The sequence below is a fragment of the Opisthocomus hoazin genome, chromosome 5, assembly GCF_030867145.1.
Source record: "Opisthocomus hoazin isolate bOpiHoa1 chromosome 5, bOpiHoa1.hap1, whole genome shotgun sequence".
Classification (NCBI taxonomy): Eukaryota; Metazoa; Chordata; class Aves; order Opisthocomiformes; family Opisthocomidae; genus Opisthocomus; species Opisthocomus hoazin.
The window spans coordinates 31,517,265-31,540,806 of record NC_134418.1 but is presented as its reverse complement, the minus strand read 5'-3'; the positions used below and the strand labels follow the sequence as shown (position 1 = coordinate 31,540,806).

The 23,542-nt window shown below is 39.5% G+C and overlaps 1 protein-coding gene across 2 annotated transcripts in view; it reads right to left on the bottom strand.

Moving 5' to 3' along the window:
- Positions 1-23,542, bottom strand: part of ANK2 (ankyrin 2) — a 365,935-nt gene that overhangs the window by 150,483 nt on the left and 191,910 nt on the right. For both annotated transcript variants that reach the window (XM_075420874.1, XM_075420873.1), the window contains one exon: positions 12,638-12,739. In XM_075420874.1, coding sequence (XP_075276989.1) covers positions 12,638-12,739 — 102 coding nt within the window. The remainder of the gene's footprint in view (positions 1-12,637; positions 12,740-23,542) is intronic.

Sequence of the window (23,542 nt, the reverse complement as noted above, 5' to 3'; positions counted from 1 at the left end):
AAATTTCATTAAAATTTTCAAAAACAGCAACCTAAGACAGTTGGCATCTAAACCCTTTTCACATTAAATAGGAATACTTTCTCTCTTATAAATTCCAGCTATGGAAACTGTATCTTCCACTTCCTAGTATCCCTATTCCACCCAAGGGGAAAAAAAAAATAAAACGACAGTCTATTGTAACTGAATTGCCAACCTATTTTTCACAATCCTACGGTATTTTGCATGGTACGTCAGGCAGGTGACAGCAATAGATACTGCCACTGCCCTCAAGCATTCTCCTGCTTTCCATATTGCAAGCATCATATCCGATACTCAGCTATTTGAGTAACCCGCAGCAAGTTTAGTACTGTGTAATTTTTATCACTTTACTCATCTCTAAGCAGTTCATAGTCATTTACACTGCAAAATAAACAAGCAGCTTTACGTTCTTTTATCTGTCCATCCACAGAGTCAGTTCAAGCTTGTAATTCCCGGTAGGATTTTAAAGCACTTAGCACTTCACAGGAGGCATTTAATGGGAGTGGGTCCAATGGCTGCAGACACAGTAATCCAAATGCAAAGTAACTCCATATTCATGTAAGCAGCACAAACAGATTTTGTGGTCAAATTTAGAAGTGCAAGTATGAGTAATGCAAAGGAACTGAAGGCAGGCTACATTCACAAGCTGCCAAAAGAAGAAGAATACCCTTATGCAGCCTGGTAGTTAGGAGATGTTAGTGAGAAATGTGGTTTCAAATCCCATTATGCAGGTAAAGCAGCAGCAATGAGATATTCCTCATTCCAGAGGAACACTCTTACTGTTGAGCTGCAGAGTCCAGGAGTGGCAGTAGTGCCATGCTCTGGATCAAGGATAAATTCTTAGCCAGAAATATGCAGTGAGGTTGACCATAATCATCAAGACAAGGAATACTGTACGTCAGTGAAATTTTTGCAGGCTGAAAACACTCCATAAATCTCTAATCTTCCTTATTTTTTTAATCTCAGTTGGGTATTAAATAACCATAATTACTACCTACAGCGGTTCAAAGCTTTGAAATAAATAGTATTTTGTGGAGAAACACACAGAGTTCTCATTGTTTGAGAACAAAGACCTGTTCCCATATCTAATCTCACAGATTCAGTCATCAACACTTTCCACAGGAGTATGAATGGTAACTTTGACTGCTTGCAGTTGTACACAGCTGATGTATTGCTATTGCATGTGATAAACTTTTTTCACTCTTTGCGAGCAGACTGAAGTCCACAGACAGCAAAGAAACCTCAATATTGCATGGCCCACGCGAATTAGGCGCACACACATGCCTCTGAATGCAAAAAGCTGAGGGCAAGCTTCTTTTTTGGTTTACCACATGCCAAAATGTGGAGAAAGCAAGGCTTGTTCCAGTGCATAATCAGTAGCAATCTCTTAAAATACCTGTATTCATACCTCTAAGACACATATCTAATGATAGCACATTAAGCACCTGAAAGTTAATATTGTTGCATAGATTATGTGAGTTTCTTTGCAACACAACTTTTATATTCATTAAAACATAAGCAAAATGAATACATGACGTCCATTAAAAAGATTGCAGAGAGAAACTGTAGCCTAAATACAGTTCCTACTGTACACATTCAAATGTCATAATTCCTTAAATAAAGTAAGCCAGGGCAAGCAGCGGCAGAAGCAAGTACTGTATTTTAAATGTTGAGGGCCAGCACGGCTACAGACTTAAAGTAAGCTTTGTTGCTCCATAATCAGAACCAATGCCGTAATTATTTCCCATCCCACACGGTTGATGCCTGCTACTTATGATGACGGAAGCTAAGACTTAATCAATGCAACTCCTCCGTTCCTGTCAACTGGATTCTTGTATTTTAGAACAACAAAGGTTTCTGACACTTCCCTTTTTCTGTCCCATGACTACCAAAAAGTTGTGGGTGGAGGGAAGATGAAATTAGTTGTCTGCTAAGCAAAACTGTACAACTTACGGACTGCTCCTCCCCACAAAGCATGTGTATACCATAACTACCTTTCTTTTAGAGGCTCATTTGTAATTCTGACTCTGACAAAAGAACATAATACTTCCAAGCTTGGTTCTTCAAGTGTTTCCCTGCAGAGCCCCATTCCCTCCGTTCTTTTTTTCCTCTACCACTGACATAGAGACGTCAACATTTCGTACCCCGCAGAGTGCTACAAACGTGCACACATACCACTACAGCTCACAGCACTTATTACATTTTCACCACATCAGGAAAGCCCACAGATTTCTTGTACATCATAGAAATCACACCTTTTCTAAGCCAACTGAAAGTCAGTCACTTTTTCCCATAAGACAGGCACTAAGTCTCACTGCTACTGTCTGAAAAACCACTCGAGGAAGTCCATGCTACTTTTGTCTTTGTATTCAGTTGTCTCATGGAGTGATCCTCACGGAATGGAAGTTCGAGTATGTCCAACAGCAATATTGGCTTATATTATTCCTTCCTAACCCTGTTATGCCAAAGCAAACTGACCCCACGGAAAGGCAACTTCTTGGCAGAGCATCAGATCAACCTATAGTTGAAAGAACATTTTAAATCAGCAAAGCCAGCACTGCTACCAGAAGTGCTTCTGCTTCTCCTGCCCTCTCCTCTGCTTATTTCTATCCCCAGCCACCTTTCTGCAGATCAGGTCCCACAGTCATTCGGTGTGAGGCTGCACACGTGCTTCTGTCAGCGCAGGAAAGAGCACGGCACAGAAGCATGACCACCAGGTCAGGGCAAGGCTGGGATCGCTTCTTCCATAGCAGTATTGACTTGTTAAAAAGACCAGAGACAGCCCCAGCAGTCATCTAGCCTTACTGCAGCTTCACTAACACACTGCATACCAAATCTGCAATATGGGCGCAACACGAGCTTTTACACCCAGAATCACAGAATATTTGGGGTTGGAAGGGACCTCTGGGGGTCACCTAGTCTAACCCCCCTGATGAAGCAGGGTCACCTACAGCAGGCTGCACAGGACCGCATCCAGGTGGGTCTTGAATATCTCCAGAGAAGGAGACTCCACAGCCTCCCTGGGCAGCCTGTTCCAGTGCTCCGTCACCCTCAGAGCAAAGAAGTTCTTCCTCATGTTCAGACGGAACTTCCTCTGCTTCAGTTTGTGCCCATTGCCCCTTGTCCTGTCACTGGGCACCACTGAAAAGAGACTGGCCCCATCCTCCTGACACCCACCCTCAAGATACTTATAGGCACTTATAAGGTCCCCTCTCAGCCTTCTCTTCTTCAGGCTGAACAAGCCCAGCTCCCTCAGCCTCTCCTCATACGACAGATGCTCCAGTCCCCTCATCATCCTCATAGCCCTCCGCTGGACTCTCTCCAGTAGCTCTTCATCTTTCTTGAACTGGGGATCCCAGAACTGGACAGAGTACTCCAGATGGGGCCTCACTAGGGCAGTGTAGAGCGGAAGGAGAACCTCCCTCGACCTGCTGGCCACACTCTTCCTAATGCATTGCAGGACCCCATTGGTTTTCTTGGCAGCCAGGGCACACTGCTGGCTCATGGTCAACCTGTCGTCCACCAGGACACCCAGGTCCCACTTCACAGAGCTGCTCTCCAGCAGGTCCGCCCTGAGCCTCTACTGGTGCATGGGGTTATTCCTCCCCAGGTGCAGGACCCTGCATTTGCCCTTGTTGAACCTCATCAGGTTCCTCTCTGCCCAACTCTCCAGCCTGTCCAGGTCTCCCTGAATGGCAGCACAGCCTGCTGGTGTATCCACCATTCCTCCCAGTTTGGTGTCATCAGCCAACTTGCTGAGGGTACACTCTAACTCTTCATCCAGGTCACTGATGAAGAAGTTAAACAAGACTGGGCCCAGTACTGACCCCTGGGGGACACACTAGCTACAGGGCCTCCAACTAGACTCAGCGCCGCTGATGACAACCCTCTGAGCTCTGCCATTCAGCTACTTCTCCATCCACCTCACTGACCACTCATCCAGCCCACACTTCCTGAGCTTCCCTAGGAGGATGTTATGGGAGACTGTGTCGAAAGCCTTGCTGAAGTTGAGATAGACAACATCCACTGCTCTCCCCTCATCTACCCAGCCGGTCATGCCATCGTAGAAAGCTATCAGATTGGTCAGGCATGATTTCCTCTTAGTGAATCCATGCTGACTATTCCTGACAACCTTCTTTTCCTCCACTTGCTTAATGATGATTGCCAGAATGAGCTGCTCCATCATCTTTCCCGAGATGGAGGTGAGGCTGACTGGCCTGTAGTTCCCTGGGTCCTCCTTCTTGCCCTTTTTGAAGACTGGAGTGACACTGGTCTTTCTCCAGTCCTCAGGCATCTCTCCTGTCCTCCAGGACCTTTCAAAGATGATGGAGAGTAGCTCAGCAATGATATCTGCTAGCTCCCTCAGCACTCGTGGGTGCACTCCATCGGGGCCCACGGATTTGTGGGCGTCCAGATCGCTTAAGCGATCCATCACACAGTCCTCCTCGACCAAGGGAAAGTCATCCTCTGTGTAGGCTGCTTCTCTTACCTTCGGGGCCTGGGATTCCTGAGGGCCTGCCTTGGCACTGAAGACCGAAGCAAAGAAGGCATTCAGTAGCTCTGCCTTCTCCGCATCCTCCATCACCAGGACACCCACCTCATTCAGCAGCGGCCCCACTACAACTGATGTAGTTGAAGAAGCCCTTCTTGTTGTTTTTGATATCCCTTGCCAGCTTCAATTCCAGGTGGGCCTTGGCCTTCCTCGTTGCATCCCTGCATGCTCTGACCACACTCCTGTATTCTTCCCAAGTGGCCTTCCCTATTTCCACATTCCATGGACCTTTCTCTTCCACCTGATCTCCACTAGCAGTTCCTTGTTCAACCATGCAGGTCTCCTGCCTCCTTTGCTAGATTTCTTTCTCAGGGGCATGCACCACTCCTGAGCGTCGAGGAAGTGACGTTTAAATAGTGACCAGCACTCTTGGACCCCCCTGCCTTCGAGAGCCCTGGCCCATGGGATTCCTCCCAGTAGCTCCTTGAAGAGGCCAAAGTTTGCCCTCCTGAGGTCCAAGGTTTTGATCCTGCTTACTGCCCTGCTTCCTCCACACAGGTTCCTGAACTCCACCATTTCATGGTCACTGCAGCCAAGTCTACCTCCAACCTTCACATCCTCAACGAGTCCCTCCTTGTTTGTTAGTACAATGTCCAGCAAAGCGCCTTTCCTTGTTGGTTCCTCTCCTTGAAGCTGAGCTGTGACAGGTATAGGCAATAACCTGGTAGTCCTAGAAAGCTTTACTCACCTTCTGCTGGTGACTTACTGAGAAGCATAAGCAGCATAAAAACGTATAGATGGGGAAAGAAAGTGTTTGAAGGGGGTGGGAAAATATTCTGTATACAAGTGAACATTTGCATTCGAGAAAATAACCTTTGTTAAATGTAATGATTCTTACCTCCCTTAAGTTTACTTTCATTTGGAGGTATTAAGTACTTAATATCTTTAAGAACATTCAAAAGCCATAATGTATATTAACAAAATTAACCCTTTTTCCTTTACACTGACCCCCTGTAACTCCCACTGACTCCAATGGAAGTTGGGATGCAACACTTTCCAGGAAGACTTCCCAACATTTGAGTTTCTCATTACTCTTGCCTTTGCCACACAAGCTTAGGATGGCATTTAATCAACTTACAGAAGAAACATCATGAAAGTCAACAAAATTAAAACAATACAAAAATCTATTTTTTTAATGTTTTGACATTCTCTTGAAGCATGAAACGTGATGCACTTTTACCAAGTTCCTTCCACTGACGCTGTGTTCACAGGCTTATATATATACTAACAGGCCAACAATAAAGCCTAAGTTACAAACACAGTGAAAATTAAGAAGCTATTGTGACGAACTCTGCATGGTTGTGCTGCCTCCTTTACATGTTTTTCCAGAGTTAAGCAGGCATCTGCACTCACCAGGAGAGGCTGAGACTAAAAAGCATTATCATAGCCTTTGTTAAAGTCAAATAGTTTTTTCTGTCGCTTTAACAGATGTCAGTCTAAGATTGCTGAAAATTCCCTCCTCTGAATAAATCTCTCCGGGAAATAAAAAGTGCATGTGGTCAACCTCTTTCCAAGACGAGTTTGGGAAAGGGCACATTAGAGAGCTGGGCATGGCCTTCTCAAGTCCGAAGGTTTGTTGAAGTTTTTCCCAAAAATATCACAAAGAAATAAAGTGGATGGTTGAAAAAAGAAAAATAATTTCAGATTACAAAAAAATCTCCCTTTATGTTGCTTTATAGCCTATGAATTAACGAAAATGAATTAACCTACTGAGTGACATCAACATGTGATACTGTCGACTTCATTATGACTACAGTGCTACTTCAGTCTATAGTTAGCACTACTGGGAGCGTTAGCTGCTTTCCATTTGGACTAGATGAGGGAATAATTAGTAGCTGGTGCTCTGTCTCACTGTAACAGAAGCACCAAAGACACCAATCAAACTATAAAGAAGCCAACAAAAGAAGAGCAAAAGCCAAACAGATCAAAGTTTTAAAGAGCCTTGGAGGTGGAGGCCCCCCAAAACTACCTAATGTTTGAATCCTGTTCTGTTCAGGTATCAGAATTGGCACATAATCCTTGTGAATACAGAAGACTTCTTCAAAACAAATGCCAAAATCCATCATAAATTTTTCCTTCCAAGAAAGTAACTCTGTTACCACGAAAACTGACAAGCCTCCAAAGGCAAGGTGGGGAAACGTTGCCTTATGTCGCCTTTTGGGTTACCAGCTCTGTTGCAAAACACAGCAGACAGCTGAAGAACCCTCAGACTCGTCAGATTTTGGGCTCTAACTTCTGCTAGAACTATGGGTTGCACAAAGGCATACTGTAAAATTAAAGTTCATTTTGTTAGTCAACATTTTGAACACTGATTCAGAAGCAAGTTGTTTTCTCTTGCTACATTACCTAGAAATAGCAACCACATCCTAAAATAACTACATTTGCAACACAAGGAAAATAGCTTTAAAGGAATCAGGGATTTCCAATGGCTATCAGTTTTTCAACCTACAAAATACCAGTAATTAGATTTTTTTAAAGGGACTGTTTTTAAAACTGACATGTCTAACTCTCTCCAGAAATAAAGATATAGAAATGATTTATGATTTTCAAAACAGACTATGGTGCTTGAATTCAGATCAAAGTAAGCAATTCCATAATAATTAACTTGATATGAAGGTAGCATTCAACAAAGCATAATTAAGTAATAACTGATTTTTAATTACACAACTATATTAATAACTGTAATTAATCTCTGTATTCACTATTTCCAGAAACATTAAGTTCTGTCAGTTCTTGGAAACAGTTAAACTGGGGAAATACTTCAATTATATACAAAGATAGATCTCTATGAAAACTTAGGATTTGAGAAACAAATGCTAAAACTGAAGAAAGCATCTTCCTGTGTTATCTCTGCTCAGGAAAGCTTACTCTTAACATTATGTACTGTTTTCTGAGATACGATCTAGTCTAAAAATAGCATTATACTGAGAAAAAAAATCCCGCGTATATAAGGCTTCATTTTTGAAAGGGCATTCAGATTTCTCACTCTCGGAAATAAAATACACCCCCTGTGTTTTGCACAGAGTGTGTTAGTTTCTCCCCTCAGGCAGCTGGAACACAACCATGTACACATCCCATTCAAACCCCTTGGAGGAGGAGGAATAACTCTGAAGCTGCAGCAGCAGCTGCCATGGCTCGTTCACTATCCCCTAACCTCTAGAAGAGGAGTAATCATTCCAAGTAATCATCATACTAATGGTGCTCTGTCCTGGGGGTGATCCTTTTTGTTAATATTTTGTTAATCTTGGCGCTTATAACCAAGACATAAAATTTGCTGGATCTATTTGAATGTAAGGACTTGAGTCTAGATTTACTAAAACCCATGGTGCCAATAAGTTGAACCTGACGCTGAAGTCTGTGAATAGTCTTTGGAGTTGCTATTTAGATGGTGTGCTGAAATTTTAGCCCATCTCATGATGCACGAGTTACAAAACAGAGCTTATGCGACATTTCTATTGAATGATTTACTGATTTTAATGTTGTTTAAAAAAAACCTTTAAGCAATTTTATGTTCAAAATTCATAGCCGTTATCCAGTCAGTGGCAATTTTGATTAAATCTGGCTAAGAGTTAGGGGAAAGCTGGACACCACACAGCCTCAGTTTTCAAGTCCCCCTTGAAAGAAACGCCACTGACTTCACTAGAATGCCAAGACATTTTCCAAGACTGATGCAGATGCTTACTTGCATATTTCTTTTAAGGCATGGTTAGACTCCTATTAAATTTGATGGTACTAGTCACTTAAATAAATGTTGCAAATGTAGGTCCCTAGGCTGTGAAGCAAAAGTAATTGGGTTTATACGACAGACTTACAAAAGAGCCAAGCTAAACCATTCTATCACATTACAGTCACATCAACAGTGAAACTTTAACAGTGTATTTTTACAGCAGTAATAACTGTCCTGAAAGGGGAGGTAGTATTCTAAGCAGAAAATTTAAGCACCTTTTTATAACAATATGTAAAACAATTTATGTTGTAGATAGGATTGACCAATGATAAAAACATACTTAAGTTTATAGTTTTCTGAAACAACACCATGGCTACTCTCTAACCATCTGAGGGCAATCAGAATTGTATTGCTAATGCAAGTAAGCTACAAGATTTTAATCTGCTTGGACACAAGTTACCTAGTCAGCTAAAAATACCACCCACTGAATGTTTACTTACTGCCTGAGATCTCACAAAAATAACAAGGGAAATCTCAGACTTCCGAATCTCAGGTCACAGGGATCAGGTGCTTCATGTGGCATGGTCACATGAAAATCAATTAGCTGACCATACTGATTTCAGTGTGATAAAGTAGTATATAATATTCCTATAATGCCCAGACTAACCAGTGCTCTTTCTACTATGCGAGTGCCCATTTTGAACTGGATTTGATCTTGCTCTTGGTGAAACAATTACCTATACGGTTCCAGCAACTGCTCCTAAGGGAGCAGGCTGGCACTGCCGAGTGCTAAACCTCCTCCCACTTCCTTTGAATTCCAAAATGAAAAAGTATTTTAGAACTCACTGAAGATATATGAGGTCATGCACCAACTGTACAGTTATGAAAAACTGCTTCTAAAATTTTATGAAGGCCAAGATAGGATTTGGGCATTAAAAAACCAACAGACCAAGAAAGTGTTCATTAGAACTGAACTACTGAAGTCAAAGATGCACCAGAAACACAAAGCAGACTGGTTAAAACAGTACAAATCTCTCTCTCGTAATAGGTTTAGGGTATACCACAAGTAAGCCAAAGGAAGAAGCTGTATAAATACTGTGTTACTGCCTTCGAAAAATTCATTACATCTCTTTCTGCTCCTTCAAAGGGTTTCTGAAGCAATTTACTAATAATTTTCATACAAGTGGCTTCCAGATACCAAAGAAGAAAACAAAAGTTTCATTTCTTCCTGAAGGTTCAGAGATACAGTAATTGCAACCCAGACTCCAGAGACTAGGGAATTCACCATCAGCACTGTTGGCAAGCTACTATTCCAGAGCATACTGCCCAACGACTTTGTTAAAATTCTTTCACAAAAAGGAAGACTTAGAGTTTCATGTGGGATTATTGCTCTTGACAGCAAAGAAAACCCATGCTTTCATAGCATTTCTTTGCTACCAAAGAAATCCATGGCTTCTAAAGCCCACGTTCATATCCGAGCAGGAAATAACTCTAGCTTTCAGTCTGATACCTCACTTGGAAAATATGTACCTTTCACCTTAGTTGTTCAGAGACAAATTAGAAATGCTGTTTCAACAGCCTCCTTCCTTTTAGCTGCCCTGGAGAGCAATTTATTGGCTGTCACAGCTTAATGGAGTCAGGCTGAGGGAGTTGGGGCTGTTCAGCCTGGAGAAAAGAAGGCTCTGGGGTGACCTTATAGCAGCCGTCCACTACCTGAAGGGGGCCTACAGGAAGGATGGAGAGGGACTTTTCACAAGGATGTGTAGTGATAGGACAAAGGGGAATGGCTCTAAACTAAAAGAGGGCAGATTTAGATTAGATACTAGGAAGAAATTCTTCACCATGAGGGTGGTGAAACACTGGAACAGGTTGCCCAGAGAAGCTGTGGATGCCCCCTCTCTGGAAGTGTTCAAGACCAGGCTGGATGGAGCTCTGAGCAACCTGGTCTAGTGGAAGGTGTCCCTGCTCATGGCAGGGGGGTTGGAACCAGATGATCTTTAAGGTCCCTTCCAACCCTTACCATTCTATGATTCTATAATACAATTTCTTTACTAATTACAAAGATAAATACAGCTTCATTTCCTAAATATTTTATTTATAATAAGTATGTCCACAGCAACTAGCAGCTCAGATCCTGGACACAATTTACATTAGGAGCTACAACTGGGTCTCAGGACACAGTAGAGAAAATCTTGATTATTTCTGATATTAATCTGAATTGTGAGCAGAAGAGATAAAACAATATGGATGTTTTCTCCACAAAAAATCTAAAATAGTATTTTTTACTTCAATTTTTTCCACTGTCTGGTACTAGTATATTCCATCTGTACACATCTCCCAAAGGACAGAGCAGCTCCGAATGCCTTATACCTGAAACACAGTCTGCCAAAAAGGGAGTATTTTTTTATTAAATCAAACTGTAAAAGTAATGTGAATGATGGGGGGAAGATTATATTCACAATGGAATTGTCTTTCTTTTCTTCAGTAAAGAACATACCTTCAATCATTCTTCTGTCTTTAGGTTATTTAGTGATCCTTACATGATACTTCTCACCACAAAACAGAATAAATTTGAAAAACTTCATATTAATAGAGTATTGTGCACAAGCAAATATTTTAGTTCTAAAATTTATTACTAAAATATTAACTGAATTATGCGAATCAGAAAACATTAATAAAATTTACAGACAATGTGGAAATTTACCTATTTGTTTCACTAACATCTGCTCTCTGTGGTATGAATTATTCAATCGCTATCCCATTTGCCCAGCATTCACATTAATTTAACGAGCCAAGTCAAGCAATAACAAGCCCAGATTATATTTCTGTATTTTAGAGAAACATGTATCAACATATTGCAAATAGAGTCAGGATAATTTCTTTAAGAATAGATGTTACAAATTTAGACCTGTAATTTTTTTTTAAGTTATTATTATCATATGAATGAGAGTGTGTCCTGGAAGAGAACTCTTGCTCTAGGTATGATAGAAACTCCAAACTCTAAAAATGTCCCCATGCTACAGGGCTTAAACATAATACACTGAATAGGAAACAAAAATTATGATTACAACAAACTTCTTTAGGTGACTGAAAAATGTTTTGCAACGCAATTTTGAAATCCACTCAAACATTACTAAATTTATCTTTCTAAACTGATGCCTGAAAAACATAGTCTCTACCAGCTCCACTTTTCTTATTCATTTAAGCACATCTCACTTTAAAACTCCCAAGCAATGTCTTCACAGGTAAGCTAAGGATACCATTTTTTACATATGGCTTTCAACTTCTTCCTTGGCTCTGCCAAGGATGCCAGTCCACGCTGTCCTTTAGACAAATGTTTGCAACAAGAAATTTGGAACTTTCTTTTAAATGAGAAGATGAAGATGCCAGAAAAGAGGACTTCAGAACAGCTTTAACAAAACCAAACCAAAACCTGCCACCTGGCATGCTGTGGAATTTATTAATTACAGTCATCTCACTGCCATCCTCCGCTCAGCTGTCAATTTGTTGTAATATCTGTTGCTCTTCAACTCCTATTTGCAATGCCGGTTCTCTGGAGAAAGGCGTATCTTTCATTAAAATGGGGAATATCCATTATGTGGGCATGCCTCATTATAATTAATAAATGGATACAATAAATAAACAGCAATAACAGAGCAAAAAACATGAGTGTTGGCATAGTTTCACTCCTCCAGACAAATAAAAGCATGAGAGACTCTCAGCACAGGAAAGAAAGCTGGGTAACGGGTGGGCCTCAGCTTTCCAGGTCTCCTGTTCAGCCAGAGAGTCCAGTCTCACTCTGTCACAGCAGTACAAAACCAAGCAGATAAGGAGCGAGGTGGACTTTGCTGAACATAGATGCCTCAGGACTCCTAAACCGTAGTTTTCTGAAAATAAACCAACCAGAATTACCAAGAACCTGCAAATCGACATACAGGCATATTTTATCATAGTATTTACCTATATCCAAAGAACGCTACATAGTAACTTCCTCAGCTAGAAATTTTCTTTTTCATAACTTAAGTATTTTGAAGAATACAATTACATTTAGTGCTCATTGTTTCAACTAGGACTGGAACGTCACAATAGCAGGACCATTAGTGTTAGACTACCAAACCATACCTTAAGTCTTGAATATAGGCACTTCACTAACATCTCTCCATACCTGCAGGACAGTGGCAAGAAAGTGGAGCCCACAATGGCTTACACAAAGCTTTACTAAAAGCAGCACCATTTTATAGACATTACCAGTTTCCTCTAGAAAGATACCACTGAAGAACAAGACTGAAAACATAGTTTCAGGGGAATCAAAACATCTGTATGAAGTAATCTAGCTTGAAAAAATGAAGTGGGTTTCTTGCAACTCGCTCTTGCAAACTTCTGCCCTTCAAGTATCTTACCTGATTACATGTGTTAATGTCTATCCCACTTTTCAGGTATTCCACTACTTTGTCCAGATTGCCAGCTCTGGCAGCTCGGAGAAAGCTTGCATTGCTGTCAGACTGTAAAAAGATAAGAAGAAAAAAATCTCTCATTAGCTTCTTCTTAATAGAGAGCACAACTTCATCACCAGTGAAAGGTTTCTGCACCTTAAGCTGCAGGAGAACAAAATTGTGAAGAAAACTGACTTTGCATTATATCTGCATTAATTAGCACACACATACCAAAACAGGGCAATACTGGCACAGAAGAACTGCAGAGCTGTCAGAGTAAGCAAAACAGTGCAACAATTGCTGAAGTTCAAAATTTAACAAGAACAAAAAAAAAAAAAAAAGAAGAAATCATAGTAAATTATATTAACGATAAGAAAAAAATACATGCATCAGCTTGCTAGCCATAGTTTTCTGATGTTACATATATCTATATATGCTCAAAAATAATTGACCAATCCTGTCATTGACTATGCTACTTAAGAAAACATATATTGGCTTTGGATTTGTACGTGGAATAAAAAAATTACATGCCTAGAATTCATATTTCATGCACACACACTGGCTTCACGCAGAGGTACACACTGGAGAAAAAACAATATCTAAGAGCAAAAAAGTCCTATATCTAGATGTTATCACCTGTGACACAGAAGTGGGGCACACTAAAGGAAAAGAAGAAAAGTCTCACAAAACTGGGCGGCACTGCAAGCGTAGCTAATCACAGAGCAAAACGGATGAAGTACTCAAGCCTGAGTATCTAAATCCAGGATAATGTTGTGCACATGCTCACTCCTAAACTGCCTGCATTCATATGTTTGCATTTAAAGCTCCATTAGCATTTATAGGTTAAAAAAATAAAAATAAAAAAATCACGTTTTCATTTTTCAGCTAGGCTGTGGGTGGTATTGTTAAGCAAGGGAACATGAAATGGGCCAGCCTTTGCCTTTATCTGCAATTATGACATGAAATTACATTGGCTATTTGAAACCAGCACATGCTTTGACGTTCACCCACATGCGACCCTACACGCAGGTAAATTGGCTACCAATGCAACTGCAGATACCAGGAGAGGAAACAAAGTCCTGCAACAGCAGTAACGATTAAACAGAATAAGCATTTGGGAACGCGCACAGAGACAGTAACAATTTTCATACTTAAACAAATAGAGTAGGAGTGAGTTTCAATAAGCAGATAAATAACTGTAAAAGCCTGTTTTGTGGGGATGTGATTAGAAAGGTACATGCACGCCTTTGGACTAGTACGTGGCGTTCCAGTGAAACACCTCCAGCCGAGCCTGTTTCTCATCTAACTTCACCTCCCTGCCAGAAACACCGGGTGAAAATCATTCTTTCACATCGTGAGAATATCCTTAAAACCTCCCACTTTCAGCCTCTTAATACTGATTTACAAAGCACTTTATTTCAGTCACCCAATCCAGTTCAACGCATTTATTTCCGTCACCCTACTTATCACGCTGTACTAACTCACTTTACAATCCCCGATTCCAACCTATTTTAATCTGCAACAGATGGATGTCATCAAAGTGACTCTTCTTACAACTGCGTTACATGCCAAGACAAAAATATTTCCTTTTAAATTCCTTTCAGTGAACTTCAGCACATTTTCTACATCTTTTACTGTTAGGAAAACAGGCCATCTTTCTAAACATGCAGCAGGGTGAAGGGGAAGGTAGCGCAGGAATTCACGTTGACAGAACCCTTTTATAGCTCCAGGCTTCAGCCAGGCGAGCATTTGGATGAGGCTTGATACAGGAGCAGATTCTAACAGGTCCTTGAAAGAGATTCCTTTTAAGATCCAAGGATAGCTATTAGCACTGCACTGGCTCCTGTGATGCATGTGCGTGCATAAAGAAATAAAATTATATTTTAATGTTTAAATGTCCTTGAAAAATCAGCTGTCTTGGTAACAACATTAACCAAGAACAAATATTTGAGCACCACGGGTAAATCTGGACACTTGAAATAAATGAGAAAAGAATCTTTGCCCTCAATAGAACACACATTTTACCTTCTTTTTCCCCAATTTTTTTCCCATGCTTTACTACCTCTACAATAATTTAACAGGACAAAACTGCAACAATCTGTTTTTATACTTTTAAAAGGTTAAGTGAGAACGACACAACAAATTAAGATCTACAACTTCTGTTTTATTAGGGATGAATCAATCACCACTTCTTTTTCTTTCACGCAGAGTTAACAAGAAAGGCTAAAAATGTTAAAAGTCTCAATTCTTTCTGGAAGATCAGGCTGTAGCTAAGGCTGTACGAATATATTCCATATGTTTCTGGCTATGATGATGCAAGCAGCGCTTTCTCATTTCCTTGTTTCATACTTCTGTTATTGCAGAATTAAATTACCGCAAAGCACATCACTTCAAGGTGCATTACGTACACCCGAATATCGATCACACTGCACAATATGAACTTCTTGTCTACATGCAGAGTTCTTATGAATTAACTCTTCATGATTAACTCCCTGTACAGGCACTTTCTATTCCAGAAGTGACTCTTGCTGTGTGTGGTCTCACCCTGAAATAGCAGTGCTTGGCTGTGAACAGAAGAGGAACAAAACCGTTAAAATCACTGTGAAATACAATGAGAACTTCACGATTCATTTAGGTGCCTTTGAAAATCCCAGCCTACATGATCGTTGTTTTGTTATGAATTTTCTCACTGTAACATATACTGACCTCTTATTAGATGAATATAATTGTATGCATCTCTTCATAGTCTGTCCTCTCCTATTCCAAAATATTTTCTCACAGACTTGACTGATGTTCTCGTTTATAGCAAACTTGAACACACAAATAAAACACACAAAGCAGCAATTCAGCTGCTTCGAATACAAATTCACATACAAATACCATTGAGGGCTTCCATGAAATACTCAAAAGACTCAGCACCGCATTTTAAAGCTTAGCAGTCAGGAGTACCCTTATTTGTATTTTCTTTCCTGGTTTCGCCAACTCTAATTTTTCGGTAGGTCATCACTAGTTTCTCATTTTCCCCATTCTTTCAAGGTCTTTCAAATGCATTTTTGTCAGTACTACTGTCTCAGCAATTCACTCACTTCAGCACATTATGAATTCAAATCCATTTTGACAAAATCATCTCCGTAGTCAACAGCAGCAGATTTCTGTAGTTCTACCATGCCAGGAAACGATGTTTGATATGTGGGCTTTTCTAATTGACTTAGTAATCTAATGAAATCTTTCATTTCCTTACATGTAGATTTTTAGTTGAATTCATGACACATTTCAGTGACACAGAAGCTGACATAATGGTCTTTGCTAGTGTGCTGACTGAAGACAAACTGTCAACAAACCGTCATTTGAAGATACTTTCTTTCCAAGAAAGAAGATAAAAATATGGAGACAGAGTCCTTTGCACCGTATGATGCTTCTCACGTCAGCTCTTCCTATGCACACACCCCTGAGTTTTCTGGGGCTTTTTTAGGAGTTTTACACATGTATGGAGATCATACCCAAAAGCAAGCACTCTACCAATAAGGAAAAGAAAGGTTTACAAGAGAAGAGTTATACCTTCAGCTGCCACCAGCAACCACGTGAGCGTGAGAACATGAGAGGCTCGCAATCTGGGAAACCCCAATGTCGACATGTTAATTTGCAAAGTCTCCGCTGGCATCCCTACATGCCACCCACAGTTCAGGTCTGTCAGGACTATGGATCACTTTGTTTACATGTGGCCACTAAGGCTGGGCAATCTACTCAATATGCTATTAACACGCCATTAGAATAAGGTATGAAGGATCGAAGAATACTTAGCTGATATTTTATAGTATGGGACAAACTCACAACCTGCGGACCTAACGCGCTTTTTCTAAGCTACTACTCTGAGACATCCAAACTGCTCTATGAAAAATGCACCACTAACAGTAATTAACATTAACATTTGACTGCTCCATAGAGAATTTTTCTTTTCACTACAGTCGTGATTGAATCTGGACGATTTACTTCCAGTTCTACAGATACCAAATACTGATCAAAGAGAAGGATAACAGTCACTGTAAAACACAAAACAAAACAACTTCCAACACATACGCAGTATGAGAGTACTACAAGAATTTGATAACTACTTTTTTTAAAAACTCTGTTTGCAATGCAATTCTAAAAAATGCTATAGATTTGTGAGGAATATTTGGTGTTACTGAACCTTATAAAAAGCTTCTATCTTCTAACTTCACTTTTCTTTGTTAACTTTTGTCTGAGGAAAATGAGAATTTGTCTGAAAATTAGAATTTTCAGAGCACTATAAACAAATAAACTATAATGTGAAAAAAAATGCTACAACATTAAGAACACTTGCAGCAGAATGCAAAAGTGTTCTTTGTAAGTGCCTAACTGTCAGACATTGCACAAGAAAATATAAGAAACCAAGTGAATACATGATCTAAAAAAAAAACGACTGAGAGGCTGTGGATTCAACTTCTTTCTTGTAATGCCAGAATTTCACCTGAATTTGAAACATATAGCTCAGGGAATCTCAGTAATTAAATCATATGTGAAAATTGGTATTTTATTCAAATAGTCGGAAACCTTCCCTTCTGGTTCCTCTGTCCTCGCTCTGGTTGCCTTTTCTGCCTCAGAGCATACCACATCGCTTATCGCACATAGCACACACTTGTTTCTCAAAGGCATTTTACAGAGATGAGAATCATGGAAATCGTGAAATCATATGCTGCACCAAACTCATAGGAACTTCTCCACATACTCAAATTTGCTGGTGAAACCCAGCTTCATGCTTAAGAAGGAAAGATTGGGGGAGTAGCAGGCTTCAGTTTTCAAAAGACGGCTTTCACAATAACACTATCCAAAGCATCCAAGCACTTATTTGAAATTATGTCTACAGTAAAATTATTCTGTCAGGTTGGCTTTGGTTTTTTTCCCCCTCCAGATAAGATGAATGACCCCAGCCTGTCCATAATCACAAATATCTGTGTGGGAGAACGGAGCCTAGCAACAAGGCCTACTGAACAATTCTCATCTGTTAAATACAGTTTATCAATTGAATGACAGCAAAAACAGAATTCAAAACTGATGTACAATAACCAAATAGTAGTTTTGCACCTTAATTTGGAATTTTGGGATGGTATGTAAATTAAAGTGTGTATTTGAATACTAAAACACGTGAAAAAATTCATGTTAAATTGAATCCTGTATTATTACTGCACATAAAATCAGCATTAAGACAGAATTTGTCAATATGGCAGTCTTCGGGGTTATTTGACAGTGTTAATGGCATATACAAACTTCAGAGTTGTGACGCCGTGTTTGTCTAACAGCTGTTTCTATAAATAAAATGCTGATGGCTTGTTAACTTTTTTTCATTATAAAGCTCTTAATTCACTAGTGGCTCACCATGTTAATGTATTGAGGTAATATCTGGAGTTGAGAATTCAGATCACTGCAGAAGGAAAGTTGCATAATCTAAACTCTGGTTCTCATGGCTTCTTGATGTTTCCCAGTACTTAAAAGATACAGGAGGAAAAATGACAGATACGTAAACATATTCCAATAATGGTTTTATTATGCCGTACCTTCTAGAGTGTCAATTTATGATCCTGCCCTTGAGACAACCACTGAATTTTGTCCCAGTTGGCTTAGTTATTCTCTGACTTCAGAAACCATCTGTTCAAACCAGCCATCATTTAATTGGGTGCAACTCTAAAAGCAGCACAGATGAGGTGTTACCATTACCCAACTCATTTGTCACTTACGCTATTTTTTGCCAGTATTGTAGCTTTTTCCATACCAGCATTCAAATGCAAAAGAGTCCTTCAAAAGGAATGCCTTTTCCTCACAGAACAGTTTCTGTAAAACTTGCCTGCAAGTTTTTCAGCAACTCACATTTTATCTTTTGTACCCTGACTTTTTTTTTTTAATTGAGCGGAAAGTGCTGCAGATCTCCAGAGGGCATCACAACAGAACAATGGTGATATTGTGAACTGCAAGCCTAAGATGCAGCTATGACTGCAAGAAGGCAAAGGATTTTTTTATTTTTAATTAACTACCACAGCAGAGTCTCAGCCTGCACTTCTGATATGCATACCAGAACGTGAACTAAATCTTGCACTTGCAGTGGCAGACACACAGTAATTTAACATTGGTAAATGAGTTAAATGAGATAATAACAGCTATAATGGAAACATATTTGCCCGGCCTTTAATGAAGTAACATTCATCTTCTGAAAGAAAAGAAATACAACAGTGCTTCCCTTTCAAAGTCACTTCCTTTGCTTATAAAAATGTATGTTTTCCTCCCATGAATTAACTGGAAGACATGAAGAAAGACAGGTTAACTCTTAAAGAAATTTCAGTGTCTAAATTCCTGGATGAACAACATGCCCAGTTTTCTTATTTCACTTTCAAGAAAGTATTTTTATCACACAGCTTTTCCCACTCAAGCATGTATAGGCATTTCAGATCTAATTCATCCTGCTGCGTACCTTTGGTTGTATAGAATTCGTTAATAAACAGTTGAACTGAAAAGCCCACAATTCTACAATAGCAGTCTTAAATTAACAAATGTCTCTTTCTCATAATCTAAAGCATCTTCTTATCCATGAAAAAGACACAACTGACCTTACAATAAACTAATGTGTTGTTTTTTTAAGAAATGAGAAGATGAATCATAGGAACTGTAAAGTGTGAAGAGGACAAGAGATCACTAGCAACTTAAATACTCTCTACCAATATGTAGCTAATAGCATCTAGCAATTAATTATTTTAATCTCAGGGGTCTAGCTCTCTAAGTTGGTGCTGATGGTTATAAATCAGAAAAATAAAAATGTTAAGTACATATTATGCACCTGAATAATTTAAGGCGCTTTGAGTATTTAGGCCAATTAATCACAGAATGTCATGAAGGAGACAGAGAAGTTGGCACCACTTTTACTGGCACTGAGCTGGAACTGTGGCTGGAGTTGCCCTCACCATAATGCTGCACACAGTATGGATGTGGGCCCACACTTTGACATAAAGACTATTGCTATTTACAGTAAAAAGTATTGTGTAATAACAAGATGGTGAAATAGCCACAAGAAAAGAAAAATGGTTTGTTCTATACCCTGCATATGACCCAGGATTAAAATAGTCAGTGATGTCAAACTAAAACTAGCTTGCACATATTTAAATACAGAAAATTACTGCCCGACACAGAAACCTGTGACAGAGTTGACCGGATTCAGAAGTGACCCCTTCAGTATGTCCTGTGTCCCCCAGAATGAATATTCTCTCACTAGATCCACTAAGGGATGTGTAGGAGCCAAAACTACACAGCACCAAAGCAGGTGGGAAGACCAATGTTGTTTGCATTTATTATACATAGCGGTAAAAGCTTTCATACATTAGACAAAGAGGCTGCAATCCGAAGGAGACACAGTGTGAAACAGTATTCAAGACTCCGAGCACCCTTGAGAAATGAATTTCATTGGTACAACTGGAGATGGAAAGAGCCAAAAAAGAAGCTAACAAATAAAACTAGGTTGAGGAACACACTACGATGTACGCACATTATAAAATAACTAATGTATTATGATTCCAACACATTTTTAATAACTGTTCAAATGAAAGACTTCTTTCAGTAATTTTAATATTTGCATACAACAGTTTTGTAGCCATTTCATATCTTACTATGAAGACTGTTCTCAGAAAGCTGCATTTGATATTTGGAAAGTTTCTTATTGCTGCGACAATACCCCAACAAACATATTTTTGAGTAACATAAGGAGAAGAAAACTATGCCTAGCTAACAGCTTTATCTGCACACCAATTCCTGCTACAAGATTGCTCCAGACAGACACAACTGAAAGTTATTACATGTTTGTGGACCCTCCTAATTTTTACTAATGGAAAAGCCAGATTTCAGATACCCTATCTTTTGATATTGATGGGAAAATTCCCAATTATTCGTAAGGGATGACTTTTATTCTATGCTGGTTATATTTCGACACCTTTGACTCTTTTGCCAACTCCTCCTTGAAATTCAAGAGCTTGCAGGATACCAGCCATCCAGCCGCTCTCTTCTTTCCACTGGATGTTCAAATGCCTAATCAGTTTTGCTTTGTTTTTAATCAGGAGAAGAATAAAGGGCTACATTCAGCAAAACACTTCAAAATATGCTTAATTTTTACCACTTCTTTAAGTCTTAACTGATCTCAAAGTAAACAAGTGTAAGTTATTTGCTGAAGGATGGATTTAAATATGTGCTTAACTGGGTTCCTGAATTTGGGCCAGTATTAGCAAATACAACAGCAGCAAAAGAGGAAGACAAAACTAATGTTAAAATCAACCCTTACTTCAGCCAAGAAGCAAATGCCTTCTATAAACCCTTTATGATACTTAGCTGCCACAGATATCTGTAGGAGTTCTCCCACGACTTTCATTAATTTGACATACTGGACTCGCTGCCAGCTGACTTTTACTATGTCAATGAAGGATTTGTGAGAACTGAGGCAAAACCACATAGTTTTCTCTGAAAATATAATAGAATAAAAGTCTTTGCCCAGCTGCATGTTCCTTACAAACACATTTGAATTTTGTATTTGTAATGATCGGAATTATTTTAAACCATATATCCGTAATAGGGTTCTAATCCAGAACACCACTTCAGTACTAGCTGAACTTGAGGCATGTGTAATCCCTGATGTCCCACTGGGCTATTCATGTTCTGAAAAGCAAATATTTCAGTGTAAGTCCCATCCTGGAAACAATGTGTTCAAGTCTGAATTATACGCATCAGTGCGAATCTAAAAAATAGAATCTCAAAAGCACCTGGAAAACGTAGTCTGGATTTTTTAAAAAAGAAGGAAGGAAAAAAAAAAAAAAAAAAGAAAAAAACCCAATAAACCAAAACTCAACAGATTTGTGTGTAAAGAACGAAAGCTCTTACCATAGTCTGAGTAATCCTAAAAACTAAAAAACTTCATGTCTTTTAGTAAGAACTTTAAACTACTCTAAAAATAGACATGGATAATCCTGTTGTTTAATGGGAAAAATTGCTGTGCTGGAATTTGAGTTGAAAGCATCACTTAGTCATTTCCTGAAACAACATGGATTCAGGACATGTTCAAAAGAAGCACAGGATTGGTCATTGTTCTCCTACGTGACACATGCATTTACTGAAATCTCTTAAATATTGATACGGAACCAAGATTTCCTCTAAAGGAACTGAATAATATTAAAGGAAGGAAAAATATTTAGCATCACCTGGACACCATATTTTGAGATTTTGAGGTGTTAGTAGCAACTTTAGAACTTGGCAGGCATTTAAATGATTTCCATGGCAAGTTTCCATTACTAATGATGTTCCTAAATAGAGAGGTAATAATGCTAGAACACCTGTAGAAAGAACTGGAATGCCATTCCAAGCATATCTAGCAGATTAATAACTAGCTTTAACAAAATCCAGCCTGCAAGTGAAGTTTATGACAGACTGTTGACAGATAATTCTATCACTCGTTAATTTTTCTTCTTTCATCCCCTTCCATCCCTTGTCTTATCGTCAAAGGGGCATTTTCTAATAAAAGAAATGTGTTAACAGCATCAGTGCTAAAGAATCAAACAGTTTTACTTACCTAAGCATCATTAACCGATTGGCCCTTGAGTCAAACTTACTGGTACCATAAACAGAAAAAAATTATTTCATGTTCCCTTGAGATGGGCTAAAACAGATGCAAACAAAATGGGTGTTGCTGAAACGCAGCAGTTGCTAATTCAATGCCAGTTCTGCCAGCTAGAGTCGTCGTAAAGACCTTACTTGTCCAGAAAGGTAAAATGGATAATAAAGTAGTAAATGAAGAATAATTAACTTTGTCCAATGTGGAAAGAAACCATGTTTCATTTAGGAGAGGGCTGTTTTTTTTTAAGGATTCATGCGAATAGCATCGTACCCAGCACGGATAATTTCCTTTTCTCTCTTTAATTTATTTCCAGTCAAATGGGGAGTTACACTTCAAGCATATCTAAATCGCACAAAACCTTTCTCCTCATTAGCCATGACATTTGCTGTTGGTACACTGGTCATGATACCAAGCACACAAGCACTCTTTGTTTTTCCTGAATTCCCAGCTGAACACTACCTGTAAAACAAAACTCCTGTAATCCTGGGCCTAAATTTCAGACAATTCAGCTCTGGGCAGCAGAGAGGAACTGGTTTCATGTAACTTCACCTGTATAAAAGCTACACCTCTAATTCAGGCAGGCCACACAGGCTCCCTATGGCATCAAGTAACAATAACAACAACGAAAAGGGATACTTCCTAAAAGCAGTTTATCCCATTTTAAGTGTCTAAAATACACAGAATGAGTAGCTCTTTGGCTGCAATTTCCACTGTCTGTAAACCCCTGTTCTAGCAGACTGTAATGCATGGCTCTGGACTGCTCAAGTATTTAAAAATTTCTGGTTTCAACCCCAGGCGCTCGCTCACATTTGCTGTAGCCATGGGAGCAAAAGGCACTGGGCTGAACCATAAGTCCCACACTCTGCAAACACAGGTATTTCCCAATTTTTTGCAAATCACTTCTCACTTCTCAGCATCACCACTTCACAGTCAGCTCCCTGTATCGACTTTCCCGCTGCCTCGTACAATGAAATATAACTCCACATTGCCAAGTCCACAACCTTGAGCAGGGAGAGAAAACTCCTCCGAATGATGCAGTAGCAGTTCAGAGTGATCCTGTCATGAAACCCAGAGAGCAGTCTGTCCTAGGTAGTCTGAAATGCAACACGATCCAGCATCATGGAGCAAGACTGGATGATATAATTTCAAGAGTAAATACACAAGTATAGAGGGAGGCTAATGTACCGTGAATGCAACAAGCCCCCAACTCATCCGAG